General features: G+C 43.8%; 1 protein-coding gene and 1 long non-coding RNA gene across 4 annotated transcripts in view; one reads left to right on the top strand and one right to left on the bottom strand.

Annotated features, from left to right (window-relative positions):
- Window positions 1-4,159, bottom strand: part of SLC7A1 (solute carrier family 7 member 1) — a 37,968-nt gene extending 33,809 nt beyond the window's left edge. Inside the window, exon 1 of one of the 3 annotated variants that reach the window (XM_079298442.1) lies at window positions 4,037-4,159. Coding sequence is in view for 1 of the 3 variants with exons in the window: in XM_079298441.1 (XP_079154567.1) it covers window positions 2,891-2,933 (43 nt within the window). In the remaining 2 variants the exon portion in view is untranslated. Of the gene's footprint in view, window positions 1-188; window positions 330-2,890; window positions 3,340-4,036 lie in introns of those variants that run through there. The other 2 variants (XM_079298441.1, XM_079298443.1) reach the window with 2 other exon arrangements.
- A 122-nt stretch (window positions 4,160-4,281) lies between these two features.
- Window positions 4,282-14,374, top strand: LOC306806824. The gene is made up of 2 exons (XR_013775583.1): window positions 4,282-4,597; window positions 14,296-14,374. It is a non-coding gene; the product is annotated as an uncharacterized lncRNA (long non-coding RNA).
- The last annotated feature ends 1,510 nt before the right edge of the window (window positions 14,375-15,884 follow it).

Below are 15,884 nucleotides of genomic sequence, written 5' to 3'. Positions count from 1 at the left end.
CAGGATTGGTTTTGCTTACCAACTCCATATTTCACAGTAAACAGTTTGGGACAAAGGATCCTTCGGAAGCAAGTGCCTGCAAGCCCTAATGTCAGCATGCTTTACTCATAAAATTAAAAGGTGATTTTGCATGGCATCTCTTTTATAGCAGTACAGAGTGGCACTACATCACAACTCGGTAAACTCACCTTTGGTTTAATCAAATCACTGAATCAACATGGTCCACTGCCAAGACACAAAGCAGCACAGTTACTAGTGCAATGTCTTACAGTAAAGACATCAAGTGAAATCCCCATCCTTGTAATTTAAAAATTAAATGGGCCACTAAGATCAGCAAGGAAAGATACAAATTAATTACAAGGATCCAGAAAACAAGGCAAATGTGAACTGTGAAATCTGTATAGCTCAGGAAAGCCTGCTGAGATATTTCACTGATAATCTTGTGAAAAGGAACCCAAGAGCTACTCTTCATATCAGAAAGAGGCAGGAGAAAGAAGAGTAAGAAAATATGATACTAAATATTAGCATGAAGTAGACTAATAATTTTAGTGTTTCAGTCAATATAGCAGTCACATGGATTTCTCAGAAAAGAGGTCAAGACATGGCACAGAAGGCACTGAGGTACAGGTAAGATTTACAGGAACATTGAATGAAGGATCCTGCATTACTGTGAATAAAGTTTTCTGAACTGTTTTTCACTTGAGTAAGATAAAACAAAAACAAGACCAACAACAAAACCAAACAGAAACTGAAAATATGTATCTAGAACCAAACATCTCACAGTATTCTATTTTGGAAACTCTGAAATACAACAACTGCACTAAGGAGGGAATGACCAAATACCAAAACAGACCCACCCTTACACCAAAACTGCCATAATTCTTCCCAAAGTCCTTAAGGTTTCCAAGAGCCTCACAAGTTTCTCAAGAAAAACACTTGGACCATTCATGCCTTCTTTTATACTCAGTGGAAAGTAGGTGAATACATGAGCATGTCAGGTCACAACTAATGTTTTTTAAATGTACTGGGCTGAGCTGAATCACACCCCAGGAATGTCCATCCCCCTCCTGGCTGACCACCTTGGACATGGATGAGTATATATGGCTAGATGAATGCCAACTTCAACACCATTCAGCACATGACAGATTTTCAAGGATTTTGATCCTGGGATAATGAAAGATGGGGATATAGCAGGTGATGGAAAAAAAAAAAATCCCAGGTACAGAACACCCACCCGGGTTACTAAATCTGGGTCAGCATTGATTGCACCTGACCTCAATCAACTCTGCCCAAAGCACCAAAGTGCTCTCCACACCACACAGCCTCATGGTGCTGATGGTCAGTAGCACTAGTTTCTCCATATATACAGTTAAGTCAGCAGCATTATTAGCTCATCCTTCAGGAGAGGCAAAGGGGCTGTGTCACATACCCCTCTGCCTCTCACCAGGATGGCAGAGCCAATAAATCCTGTCAGGATCTAGCCAGCATCTACCCAGCACATCTGCAGACAAAGTAACTCACTCTCTTGTCCTGCCCCCCACTCTACACTGATGCTTCTAGTATCACACATATGGGTCAAGAGAAGAGAATTAAACTTACCACTTTGTTTTCTACTCACTGAAAGCTGGGATACAACTAGGAGCAACATATCTGAAAGGCTACCAAAGTCTCAAGTTCATCAAGGTTGATGAACTTGCTAGAACAAGAGTGAACTAAAGGTAGAAGAGGCAGTAACTGCAGTAAGATCCCTGCCCTCCCTAACTCAAACTGTATTTCTCCTTCTCTTCCTCGTTTTTCTTGTTTTCCCACCACTCCTTTTTCCCCCACTCCCTCTTGCACACACACCAGCCTGCAACCATGCTCAACACCAGCTAGACTGGAACTTGCTCCTGTCATCTTAGACTCACGCTATTGTTAAGGTTGGAAAAGGACTCCAGGATGACCAAATCCACCCATTTACTGCACCACACAACTGAAAGAAGAAACACAGATCAGGTACACTACCATGAGAATGAACACTACCTGCCATCCGGCAGCAGATTACACAGGAAAAAGAAGGAGGGGGAGAAAAAAAAAAAAAAAAACAAACAAAACAACAAGAGGGAGTGGCAAATCTTTTAACAATACACCTTATACACCAATACAACTTAGAACTGGTTTCTCCAGTAACTCAGTAACTGGTTAAGGAGTTACTAGTGTCCTCTTTCCTTCCATTTAGAAAAAATACTGCAAGAATATACTCCAGGAGGAGTCAAGAGCATATTGCGTCTCACCCACACTCACAACTGAACTGCCTGAATTAGAAGCCTAGTAGGGCTCAAGTTTCTCTTACAGCCCACTCAAAACAAGAAGTGCCTTCTGAACACACCCCTTCACTGTTAGGCACAGCCTCACATGCAGCAAGGTTCAAAATTTTACAAATACCACCAAAGTGGCATAGGTCAGGGACTAAACACCCATTAACTCCCCTGCTCAAGAAAAGGCTTTATTTTAATGCCAATGTGACCACCTAAAGCATGCATGTGATGGAGCACAGTCAAGGCCTGACCCTGTCAGATTGCTCAAAATGCAAGACATTTGAAGTACGTGAAGGCAAAGTAACTTTCAAAGCTTGTGGCACAAGCTTGCTCCTGCTTTGTGCCAGGGTCAGCACTTGCTGCTATGGAGCCTTTTGCATTATATGGAAAGCTTGTCCAAAAAGCATGTCAGATGGCCACTGAAGGCAACAGAAGTTCATACAGTACCTGACTCTATGGATATATTTCTGCCTGTTCTTTCCAAGTTTTCATTGCATTTGCCTCTAAGCTGGAGACAGCAATCACACATCAGCGAGTAAACGAACAGCTTCAAGAGGCATTGCTGTGCCACTGCAGAGGGTCCCACACGATACCTGCATCGCCACGTGTGACCACAGCTCCACCACTCGCCCCCATGGCTTAGCAGTCCACACAGGTGAGCAAAGGGAGGCAGGGTAGGGTATCCGCCAGTTCAGTGATGTTGGACTTCACCACGCAGCTGCTGCTCAAGCACAACGTAACATTTGCAAATGACCACAGGCAAGTGGTGAAACCACAGGGCTAAGGCAGCTCACTCGTGAACCTTCAGCAGCACCAGCACCTCAGCTCTTCTGCCCAGGTCTGCAGCCTCTGTAGAGCTGAAACTGCCTTTCTGTCACGAGTCTATACAGGACCTAAAAAACACCATCTCACTCCAAAACTAAGGTTTTTAACAGCTGACGACAAAACTAGCAACTCCCTGTGTAGTCTTAATCCCCCCCTCCGGCCTTAGCTACATATAAATTTACTCTTAAAGATTTTTAGTGGGTTCACCTTGCTCCACCGCATCTGCCGCCCACATTCACATATTTATATGCAAAAAAAAAAGATGAGATCCATCTGTTAGTCAGGAAAAAACGCTGCCACGCTAAATGGAGGTCATTCCCCGTCCTGGTCATAGGAGCAGGTTCGGGAGCAGCAGACTGCAAGAACTCCCGGGATACGGCGCTGGCTGGAGCGCTACAGGCCCTATGGGCGATACCGGCATTCTCGGTAAATTCTCAGTCTCTTTTGCATTTTGACGAAAGAAGCAAAGCCCAACACAGCAGCCCCTGGGGAGCCACCCTGGAAAGGCTGTCAGGGATATGGCGCAGGGTGTCCCTGGGCCTTCACCTCCAGCACAGCGCAGCTGCTCGCACCGCAGAGACGAAAAGCACAAAAAGGGATTAGCTCGGGTGCTCCACCCCGGGCACAGGGTACAGGGCACGGGGTACCCACGGCCATGCACGGGGGCAGCGCCAAGAAAGGCCTCCCCGGGGGCACGCTGGGGGCGGCCGAGGGGACAGGGCCCCGCCAGCCCGGGGTGGGGGTCATGAGAGGGGAGGGCAGGGCAGAGTAGGGCAGGGGAGCACTCCGATGAGCCGAGGGGCCCGGGGGCTGGCTGGAGGCCGGGAGCCCAGCAATGCGCCACGCCGCGCCTGCCGCACCGCGCAAAATGGAGGCGCCGCGTGGAGCCCCCGCCCGCTCCGTCCCACACTCACCCAGCCGGGGGCGCGGGCAAGCGGCGAGGCAGCGCAGCGCCGACCCCCCGCTCCCCAAGCCGCTTTAGATCTCCTGCGTGGGCCCGCCCGCACCGCCCAGCTCCCAATGAATGGGAGGCGCTGTTTCCACGTGGGAAGGGGTGGGCCGGGGTGGAGAAGAGAGGGGCTTTGCCCATCAGCCAGGAGGAGATGCCCCCGGCGCAGGGCAGGAAGGGGCTTCACAGGCCGGCTCGTTTGCCGCTCATGCCGCTCGTTTGGCGCGGTCTGGAAAGCTACTCGGTTTTTCTTCTTCTCCCCATGCTCCCTGGGAAGGACAACTGAGGGGCTGGGTTGGACTGAATCATCCATTCAGCTCACCTGAGGGCTGATGGATTCTGCAGAACGTGGTTGAACAAGCGATGCTAGCGTGAAATGGATGCAGTGGATGATCGTAGAATGTTAAGGGTTGCGAATGGTCCTTAAAGATAATCAGGTCCTAAACTCTACTCCTGTGGGCAGGGACATCTCCCACTCGACCAGGTTGCTCAAGGCATTATCCAGTCTGTCTTTGAACAGAGCCAGGTGTAGTAAACGGAGCATGGGCAGAGCCTTTATTAAATAGCAGCTCTTTTATTGAAGAATAGGGAGCGGGGGTCACCAGGGGCCGACACCTGCTGCTGCTTGCCTAGGCGACGCTGGAAGGAGGTTCCCATGCAGTCCTGCCCGAGGGCAGGAAAGGGAGTTCCAACCTCACAGGCACATCTAGAACTCCAGTGGGGCTCGTTGGTCCAGGGGTGTCACTCTTCTCAACAGCTCCTTAGTTCATGGGTAGTTAGGACTTCCACTGAAGAGGTGTTTCTTGGGAACTCTGGAAACTTTGCATATGGGGCAGTGTCTTTTGATTGACAGGGAGCAGCAGCAGGCGGCCAGAAGCGAAGTGAGGGACAGGGCAGAAGTAGGAAGTGATTGAACTAGAACTGGGATTGTTTGGGAAAATACAAACAGATGGCCAACTTGGGGATACAGAACATGCATATCAAGAACAGTAAGTTGCTTAACATTTTAACAGAGGGGACAACTCTTAAAACTATTTGTAACCCTTAATTTTATGGCTGCTGAACCTATTTACCTCAATCCTTCCTCTTTTTCTTTGATCGGGTCTTCAACCCGCATCAAGTCACAATTTTTGGCTTCTTGGGAGTATAACTTTTGTAGTTCTAAATACTGGTTTAAGATTTCTTTAGCTGAATTATGTTCAGGGCTTTGGGTTTCTATCATCAAAATTTTGGCTTTCGTTTGATTATTCATATTCTTTATGCTCATTTGTATGGTGGAATTTATAACCTTAATTAGACATGGGATTAGGCATAGTAAAAATAAAAAGCTTATGACTGCACTTGCAACTAAAAAAGCTACCTTTTTCCACCATTTCGTTTTTAGGGACCGTGAGGTAAATAGGTTCAGCAGCCATAAAATTAAGGGTTACAAATAGTTTTAAGAGTTGTCCCCTCTGTTAAAATGTTAAGCAACTTACTGTTCTTGATATGCATGTTCTGTATCCCCAAGTTGGCCATCTGTTTGTATTTTCCCAAACAATCCCAGTTCTAGTTCAATCACTTCCTACTTCTGCCCTGTCCCTCACTTCGCTTCTGGCCGCCTGCTGCTGCTCCCTGTCAATCAAAAGACACTGCCCCATATGCAAAGTTTCCAGAGTTCCCAAGAAACACCTCTTCAGTGGAAGTCCTAACTACCCATGAACTAAGGAGCTGTTGAGAAGAGTGACACCCCTGGACCAACGAGCCCCACTGGAGTTCTGGATGTGCCTGTGAGGTTGGAACTCCCTTTCCTGCCCTCGGGCAGGACTGCACGGGAACCTCCTTCCAGCGTCGCCTAGGCAAGCAGCAGCAGGTGTCGGCCCCTGGTGACCCCCACCAATTCTTCAATAAAAGAGCTGCTATTTAATAAAGGTTTTGGCCCTGCTCTGTTTACTAACAGACCAGAAGTCATCCCACCAGCTAGTGTCCATTAGAGGGGTCCATTGTTGGTTTCCTACGTATGCTACCTTTCGGATTTCTTTAGATATGTTTCATTTTACCTCACTTTTATTGTCAATTTCTAGGCAGCACTCGGATGTATTAAATTTTCCACAAATTCCTCCTTCATCAGCCAATAAATAATCTACTGCAAGCCGAATTTGATAGACTACTGCTCGGGTTTGAGTTAACTGTTCTGTAATGTGGTCTAATGCGAGGGCTGTTCGATTGGATATTATTTCTAATACTGCTTGGAGTCTGATGATTCGGTTCAGCATATAAATGGGAGTACAGTATCCCCATGACCCATCTTGTGCCCATGTAGCTGGCCCATATACTTGTATGATACGTTCAGGGGTCCACACTTCTTCTTTCAACTTTTGGGTACTTCCTAGATTAATTATGCTCCTGGTTTTTTTTTGAGGTTAGCCTTTTTTAAATCATCATACAAGGGAATTCCTAATTTAGAACCCAAATTCTTTGGAAGTAAGAAAAATGCGGGTTTTATAATGCCAATTGTACAGCTCCCAGCCCAATCTCCTGGAAGATTGTTATATGCAGTGTCTCCGCATATCCAGAATAGATTGTCAGGTGCTGTCCAAAAGGTCTGGTTAGTTTCTGTGGGACATGTCCAATATTTGGATAATTCTTTTAATTCCCAGAAGGGGTTTATTTTCTTTTTCAGCACATTCATATAAATCATATCCTTCGTGATAAACACATCCTTTTTCTTTTTTATGCATTGTCCAATATCTGTTTGGCTCTTTAGGTATCCACCTTATAATTGATTTTTTTATATTTAAGTACCTTTTGCATGGCATAGTTCCTACAAATGTTTCATATGGGCTCCCAACTCTTTTAATACATTCTTCTCCAATAACTTTATATTTTAAGTTCCATTGTTCTTTTCTTCGCTTTTGCCCAGGTAATGGAGATGTTTGGTTAGTTTGCTTCCATTTTAGAATTTCTAAGGGGCTTAAACTGATTCCTTCCCATGGCCAAATTTCGGACATTTGCGTATTACCGCATACCCAGCAATTTGTTATGTTCAATTCTTTACTAATTCTTTCAACTAAATCTATGAATAAGTTTTTTCCTAAAGGTACTTCCAATTTATTTTCTTTTTTGGTATTTATCACTAATTGTTTTTCTTTGATTAAATCTATTAATTTTCCTTGATTAGTTTCGTGTTCAAAGCAAAGCCAGGCTTCCCCTCTCCAAGTAACCGCTGCCAAAAGGTGGCAGTATTTTTAGCAATCCAATATGTTTTTCCACTTCCATGACAGGTGGAAATTTGGGAATGATCAAAACAGCTGGGGTTCACATTAGTGTGAATTCTTATTAGGGACTCTTGGGTTTCTCCATCATATAGCGGATGGTAACACTTGTTGCATTTAGCCTCTTCACTGATAACTAGATTGTTTGTTAGCAAGGCCAGCAACACTCCTCTCAAGAGTCTGGTATGAACTACTTTCAGTCTCACCCGGGCTTGCCTCTTGGAGGTGGGTATTCTCTTAGGTAAGATCTTACTTTCCCAGAGTTTTTTCATCCCTTTCATATATTAATTTAGGTGTCCTTGGAGAGTGTTCTGCAGGGAAATTAGTTTTTATGTTTCGGCCAAATTCTAATTTGAGGATTTAGAAGGAAAATAGAGTGATACTTAAAATTGGAGAAGGATGTATGATGCAAAACTGAATTTTGTAACGACAAGGACTATAGTGAACTGGTGGGAATTTAACAAACTACAACAATTATGTAACAACAACGTTATAACAACAACTAGAATTGGTATCAACTGCGTTACAGTGACACTTTATCTTTAAACTGGAACTGTTCAAGTCCTTTAGCTGTCTTTTTCTTTTCGCTTAAAGGTAATTCGGAGGTCTGTAGATCCTTTTGCAATGGTCCACTTAGGTGCCTTTGGCTGAGATTCTGTGGAGTCTGATTCATCAAAGGGAGGTGGAATTGGTCCTTTAACTTGAGATATGTGAGTCCAACCCCTTTCTTTTGTTCTTACAGCAGTGTGGGTAGTTAGGAGGACCTGGAAGGGGCCTTCGTACCTAGGAGATAGAGATGTGCGACTCAAGGATTTTATGAGAACCCAGTCCCCAGGGTTGATTTGATGAGCGTTTGAGTCTAACGGAGAAGTTTGGGGAAGGTATCCTTTTTTCTTTAGTTGCTCTATTGTTCTTCCAATAACTCTTAAATACTCTTGGGTGGCAGCCTCTCCTTCTAGATAACTTGCAGAGCTAGAGGGGGTAATTAAAAAGGGAAGCCCAAACATCATTTCATAGGGTGAAACCCCTATATCTGCGCATGGTCTGGTCCTAATGCGTAATAGGGCAAGAGGTAGACATTTGAGCTAATTCATTTGAGTTTCTTCAATTAATTTTGTTAACACATTTTTCAAAGTTTTATTCATTCTTTCTACCTGGCCGGAGCTTTGAGGATGCCATGGAGTGTGCAACCTCCATTTCATCCCTAGTGCTCCGATGACTCCATGTAATATCTGTGACGTAAAATGGGGGCCTCTATCGGAGTCTATGCAGTTAATTAATCCATATCTGGGGATAATTTGTTCAAGGATTATTTTTATGACCACTTCTGAGGTTTCTTTAATGGTGGGGAAGGCTTCTACCCAATGGGTAAGATGGTCCACGATAACTAATAGATGTTTAAATTTTTGCACTGGGGGCATTTCTGTAAAATCAATTTGAACACTTTGGAATGGTCTTAAAGCTAACTCTCTTCCTCCATATTCGATTTTTCGCATAACGTTTTGATTAGCTTTTTGGCAAATTAGACACCCTATAGTTATTGATTTAGCTAGATTATATATCCCAATACAAAGATTTTCTCTGAGAAAGTGGTCACATAATCCCTGAACACCCCAGTGTGTCAATTCATGGATTTCTGCTAATAATTTTCTGGCTAGAGCTTTATTTAAAAATTTGCGCCCATCTTTCATTACCCACTCTCCTTGATCTCCTTGATGTATTACTAACATTTTTATCATTTTTAACTCTTCTTCGCTAAAAGTGGGCTTTGTAATTTCTGATTTCTCTGGTGTTTCATTTAATTTAAAGACTTCTATAGGCCCTTCGGAACTTAATGAGACTTCTTTGGCTATTTTGTCAGCATACCGATTTCCTCTTTCTTCTAAGGTATTTCCCTTTTGGTTCCCTCTTATGTGCACAACTGCGATTTCTGTTGGTTTGAGCAAGGATTCTAATACGGATTTTATTAAGGTTTTATGTACCAAATCTTTCCCCTTTGAGTTTAAATACCCGCGTTCTGCCCAGATTTTTCCAAATGTGTGGACTATTCCAAATGCATATTTTGAATCAGTGTAAATGGTTCCTGGCTTCCCTTCTAATGATTCTAGCCCTCTTTTTAACGCATAGATCTCACAACATTGTGCGGACCAATTGGATGGTAGCTTTCCTTTCTCTATTACTTCTAGATCTTTTCCTTCTGCCCCTTTTACTACAGCATACCCGGATGCTCTTTTTCCATCTACTACTCTAGATGAACCGTCAGTAAACAGTATCTCTCCATATGGCAGTGGTGTACTCTCTAGATCTTCTCTTACTTTAGTTTGGAAATTTATGAGCTTCAGGCAATTGTGTTCTAGCTCTGGCAAGGGTTCCCCTGAGAGGAATTGGGCTGGATTTATACTTTTAGAGGTGGCTAATTCTATATTACTTGTATTCATTAATATGATTTCATATTTTAGTATTCTAGCTTCTGTTAGCCATTGCTGGGCCCCTTGACTGAGGACAGTTTTAATATCATGTGGTGTACATACTTTAACTTTTCCCTGCAATGTTAGTTTTTGCGCATCTTCTATTAAAATTGCTGCAGCAGCAATTGCCTGGAGACATAGTGGCCATCCTTTTGCTACTGGGTCTAATAATTTAGACAGGTATGCTATTGGCTTTCGACAGCCCCCCATTCTTGGGTTAATACACCATAAGCTACTCCCCCTTCGGTGTTGGTAAATAGTTCAAACTCTTTTTTAAGATCTGGTAAATTTAGAACTGGGGCTGAAGATAATTTCTCTTTTAATTCTTCTAATTGTTTCTCGTCTTGTGCAGACCAATTTATAGGTTCAGGGTTCACTAATTTTTCATAAAGAAATTTTACACTTTGAGTATATTTGTCTAAGTACCCAAACAGGCCTAAAAGTTTCCAAATGTCATGTTTGGTTTTTGGTGTTGAAATGGCTAGTATGCCTGAAATTCTTTCGGGGTTTAACTTTTTGTATCCATTTCCAATTATATGACCAAGGTATGTTACTTCTGGTTCAACAAATTGCAATTTGTTTCTGGATACTTTTAAACCTTTTTCTCCCAGGAAGTTAAGGAGTTTGATACTAGTTGTCCTGACTGACTGTTGCTCTTTCCCAGATTTTAATAAATCGTCTACATATTGGAGGATTTGTGTCTCATTTTCGGGGGTGAACTGGTCTAATAGTTCTTCTAGAGCCTGTCCGAAAAGATTGGGGGACTCAGTAAATCCTTGAGGTAGACGGGTCCATCTTAATTGTTGTTTTCTCTTCCCTCCTGGGTACTCCCACTCAAATGCAAACCAGTCACGGCATTCCTTCGCTAGCGGACATGCCCAAAAGGCATCTTTTAAGTCTATGGTGGTGAACCATGGATATTCCCTGGGAATTTTATTCAACAGAGTATAAGGGTTAGACACTACAGGGTGTCTAATGATGGTCTTTTTATTAATTTCTCTTAGATCTTGGACTAATCTGTATTTTCCCTCTGCCTTTTTGACTGCTAAAATTGGGGTGTTATGGGGGGACATGCATGGTTCTAGCACACCTTCCGCTATAAGGTGGTCTATAATTGGAGCTAGTCCTTCTTTACCTTTTTCTGATATTGGGTACTGCTTCACCTTGACTGGGGTAGTCCCTTCTTGCATTTGCACTTTTATTGGCGTAATGTTTAAAAAGCCAGTTTTTCCTTCCTCTGCCCATACTTGGGGATTGATTTCACTCATATCTTGTTCAGTCAATTTCATAATACGTACAACCATTTTCTGGAATAACTGCTATTCCTAACTTAATTTGCAAATCTCTCCCCAACAGATTCTTTTCCAAATGTGGTAAATAAATCATTTCTGCCACACACTGTTTAAAGTTTCCCTTCAATTCCACTCCTTCAATTATTGGTGCTTTAAAAGGTGTCCCTTTGGCTCCTATTACTTCACATGTTCGATTACTAATACGGACTCCTATTGGAAGATCTTTCAAACTGGACCGATCAGCTCCAGTGTCAACTAGGAATTCAAAACTTAAATTCTGGGGACCAACATTGAGGTTTATCAAGGGCTCATCTAGATGTTTCATTGGGTCCCCTAAGGAATAGAGCCCCTGACACCCCTAATCTTCCCCTTTCAGAATTTTTTCTAAATTTTCTTGTTCCCTTTCTATCTCTTCATCAATTGCAATCTTTTTGCAGAACCTCCTGAGGTGACCTATTTCACCACAGTAATAACACCTGCCTTGAAACTTCCTGGGCTTCTGCCAGGGGTTGGCATTAGGACCTCCTGCGTCTGGCGCAATCTTAGGCCCCTCTTCTCCTGATTCACATGGCTTCCCTGGCTTATTTTTACTTGCATTTATACATTCTTTGGCCACAGCTACCATCACTCGGGCTTTCGACTTTGCTTTTTCCTCTTCTCTCCTCAAATACACTCTTAGAGCCTCTTTAAGTAGATCATTTATTCCTTTCTCCTGCCAGTCCATCTTTTCTAATTTTCTTCGGATGTCAGGCCAAGATTTGGTGACAAAATGTACTCTTAATACTGCTTGGCCATCCGGACTATCAGGATCTATAGTAGAGTACAGCTGAAAATTTTTCCTTAACCGATTTAACCACGCGGATGGAGTCTCATCTTTCTCTTGTACTGCCCCAAAGGCCAATTTGGTGTTACTTTGGTGAGGAACAGACTCTCTTATTCCCCTAACTATTAGGGCTCGATAGTCAGTCATATTTCGCCTCCCCTCTTCTTGGTTTGGATTCCATCCTGGGTCTGCGAGAGGTAGTTTATGGTCACCTGGTGGTCCTTGCCTGTTTTCCCTCTCCCATATGCGTAGACCGGCTTCCCTGATCATCCTAACTTCTTCTGGGTTAAATAATATATTTATAACCGAATTCATTTCTTTCCAGAAATGCTAGGTCCTAAGAACTGATCTAGTTGTTCTGCAATACCTACAGGATCTTCCACTAAATTCCCCATTTCTCTTTTAAATCCTCTCACTTCTGAGGCTGTTAATGGTGCATCTACAAATCCAAATCCGCCCTCTCTTCCTCCCATAGGGACTTCCCTGAGTGGGAACATCCTTTCTGCCTTTGCTGCCCTTGATCTTGTATTATAATATGGTTCCTCTGTAAACTTACTACCTTGTGCTGGTGTAGGGTTCTGTAGATTACTGGAGGAAGCTCTACTGCTGGATGGAGATAGACTCAGTTCCCAATTGGGGGGAGGTGAAGGAATGGCTACTGGTGGAGGTGCCTGAACCAAGGCAGAAGGAATTGGGGCTTGTGGGGATACCAGGGGTGAAGGCAAGCTGGGAAGTGGAGACATAGGTAAAAGAGACTGGTTTGGAATAGGGGTACTAAGGGAAGGTGGTGATGAAAGAGTTATGCTAGATGGTTGAAGAGGAAAAGAAACTGGAAATGCTTGAGGAGATGTGGGACTTAGAAACGAGGGTTGGGAGTTGTGGCCAGCCGGAGGAGGAAGAGGAGGACCTTGGGCATTGGCAGACGGAGGAGAGAGGTGGGTTTCAATGGGAGTGACAGGTGGAGCAGAAGAAGGAAGGTAATTGGGGTTGTAGGTGGGGGGTTCAAAGGAAGTAGTGGGCGGAGGAGGGAGAGGAAGGAGTTGAAGGAGGTTGACAGCTGGAGGAGGAGGAAGTGGGGGATCAAGGGCATTGACAGGCGGGGGAGGAGGGGGAAGGTAATCAAGGGGGTCCCATTTACTTTCATTTTTCTCTTCTATGTTACCTTGTCCCTTTTTCTCTGCTACTTTACTTATCTTTACTGGTTTATCTTCTGCTATATTTTCTCTCCAACAAGCTGCGTATTTTAGTTGTTCCACATTTGATTCCCCATAAGTTTTTAAATACTGATTTAGCGTTGAACACATCCATGGATCTTGGGTACCTAACCACGGCCATGTTTCTGATAGGTTTAACTTTGGCCATACTTCAACACAATAGTGGATCATTTTTATTTTATCTAACTTTTTAGTAGCTTCACAAGTATCCCAGTTATTTAACATTATCGCTAAAGGGCTGTCAGGAGGGATGTTCTTTACCTTTTTGTTCTCTTTTGCTCTACTCTTTCGGCTCATGCAAGCTCCCATATTGATTACTAAAACAGTATGCTTGCTTACACACAAGACTACTACACTCACTCTACACAGTTCACTCACTTACACACACTGGTACACCCACACTTTGCTTTTTCACAAACGGAGAATTTACACACACACTCTCGCTTACACACAAGACTGCTACACTTACTCTACACAGTTCACTCACTTACACACACTGGTACAGCCACACTTTGCTTTTACAAACAGAGAATTTACACACACACTCTACTGGAATAGAATGAGTTAGGTCCTAGCGAGGATTGTGGTCCCCTTCCCTAACTGAGTCAGGTCCTAGCGAGGGTCTCCCCCCTTCCCCAGCTTTGGGCCTAAGCCCCAAGGAGACACCTCTTTCACACTCTAGGCCTTAGTAGACCTCACTCGCTTCCCCCTTTTCCCGGCCGGCCCCCTCGTGGGAGTCTGGAACCGCTGTACTCAGGGGTCCACACTCGCTTCGGGGTCTGAGCTGCCAGTCTCCGTCTCATTCACACCACACTCGCTCGCCTCCCGCACCCCCACTCTTCTCAACAGCTCCTTAGTTCATGGGTAGTTAGGACTTCCACTGAAGAGGTGTTTCTTGGGAACTCTGGAAACTTTGCATATGGGGCAGTGTCTTTTGATTGACAGGGGGCAGCAGCAGGCGGCCAGAAGCGAAGTGAGGGACAGGGCAGAAGTAGGAAGTGATTGAACTAGAACTGGGATTGTTTGGGAAAATACAAACAGATGGCCAACTTGGGGATACAGAACATGCATATCAAGAACAGTAAGTTGCTTAACATTTTAACAGAGGGGACAACTCTTAAAACTATTTGTAACCCTTAATTTTATGGCTGCTGAACCTATTTACCTCACCAGGGTCGGGGCATCCATAGCCTCCTGGGCAACCTCTTCCAGTGTTTCACTACCCTCACAGTAAAAAAATTTCTTCCTAATATCTAACTAAAATTTCCCCCTTTCCAATTTTTGCCCATTACTTCTTGTCCTATCTCTACAGTTCCTAACAAACAGTCCATTTCCAGACTGCTGCTGTGAGGTCTCCACACAACATTTTCTTCAGCCTGAACAGCCCCTGATAAGGACAGCAGAAGAGCATTTTACTCACTTGATAAGGAAAAACGTTTTACTTCTTACCAAGGACAGTAGAACAGAACAGCACAGCCTTGGAGAAATAAATAAAGGATGTAACTTAGGTAAACAGAAATCATGCAAAACACAAGCAGGATGCCAGCTCAGCTCTGCAAGGCTGAATCCGTAGAAGTTACGCAAAACAATGATACTGTACTCAATCAAAAGCAGGGATCAAAGAACAGCTCCCTAAAAATGACATTGGGCTTTGTAGATGGACCCCAAAGAACCTTAGAAGGACTTTGATAAGGATTGCAACTGTGTAAAATAAGGCCAGGGAAGTGGGGATAGCTAACGAGTATGTAATCAGCATTTATGATAACTATACAACCGACACCTGAGGCATCGATTAGAGGAAATGTCCTTCAAATGCTCAACATGCTGTAATAAAGAATGCCTGCTACCTAATACTCAGAACTGTGCTAGAAAAGTGTATATCTGGCTTATTTCACGATCACCCCCACTCTCTCCATCTGTGTTCACAGGAGAGGTGTCCCCAGTCCTCTTCCCACTTTTGTGACCACCCTTGGGACTTGTTCCAATAGTTCCTTTTTATGTTGCAGACATGAGAACCATATGCAGCACTCCAGGTGGGGTCTGACAAGAGCAGAGTAGAAGGGGAGAATCACACTCAGCCTGCTGGCCATGCTGCTTTTGGTGCAGTTCAGGATTCAATAATGGTGGCTGCTGGTGGTCTTGGATTAGGCTTTTGACATTACCTCCCATGAAGTACAGTGCTCCCAATCTGGAAAATACACTGTTGATGAAACTGCCATGACTGACCCCAAAACTAGGGCAAACAGCCCAAAAGAGCTGTAGATTTTGGAAGAACAGCATGGTATCTGTGCCACACTTGACAAGATCCCATTTCCATTATCATTTATAGAGACCACTATGGGAAAACTGTCCAGTGTACTGTAAGATGAGCCAGCATCTGAATGTGAATCTTGAAGAAACTGTCCCAAAATAAAGTGGAATTCTAGAAAAGAGGAGAATTATAGTTAAGGAAAGAAAACCAAATAAAGAGTGAAGAGCCTTTCGCTGACCAATTTAAATTGCATCAGAGGAGGTTTAGATTGGATATTAAGAAAAACTTCTTCACCAAAAGGGTTGGAACAGGCAGCCCAGGGAAGTGATGGAGTCACCATTCCTGAAGGTATTTAAAAGACATGTAGGGACACTGAGGAACATGGCTTAGTAGTGGAGTAGCCAGTGCTGCATTAATGGTTGGACTTGATAATCTTAGAGGTCTTTTGCAATATAAACGACTCTGTTTAGAAAGAGATAGGGATAATTACAGTGGATTCCAAAAGCTATGT

Source organism: Erithacus rubecula (genome assembly GCF_903797595.1).
Source record: "Erithacus rubecula genome assembly, chromosome: 1".
NCBI classification, from domain to species: Eukaryota; Metazoa; Chordata; class Aves; order Passeriformes; family Muscicapidae; genus Erithacus; species Erithacus rubecula.
The sequence above is the reverse complement of the archived record's forward strand: the minus strand, read 5'-3'. Positions and strand labels throughout refer to the sequence as shown.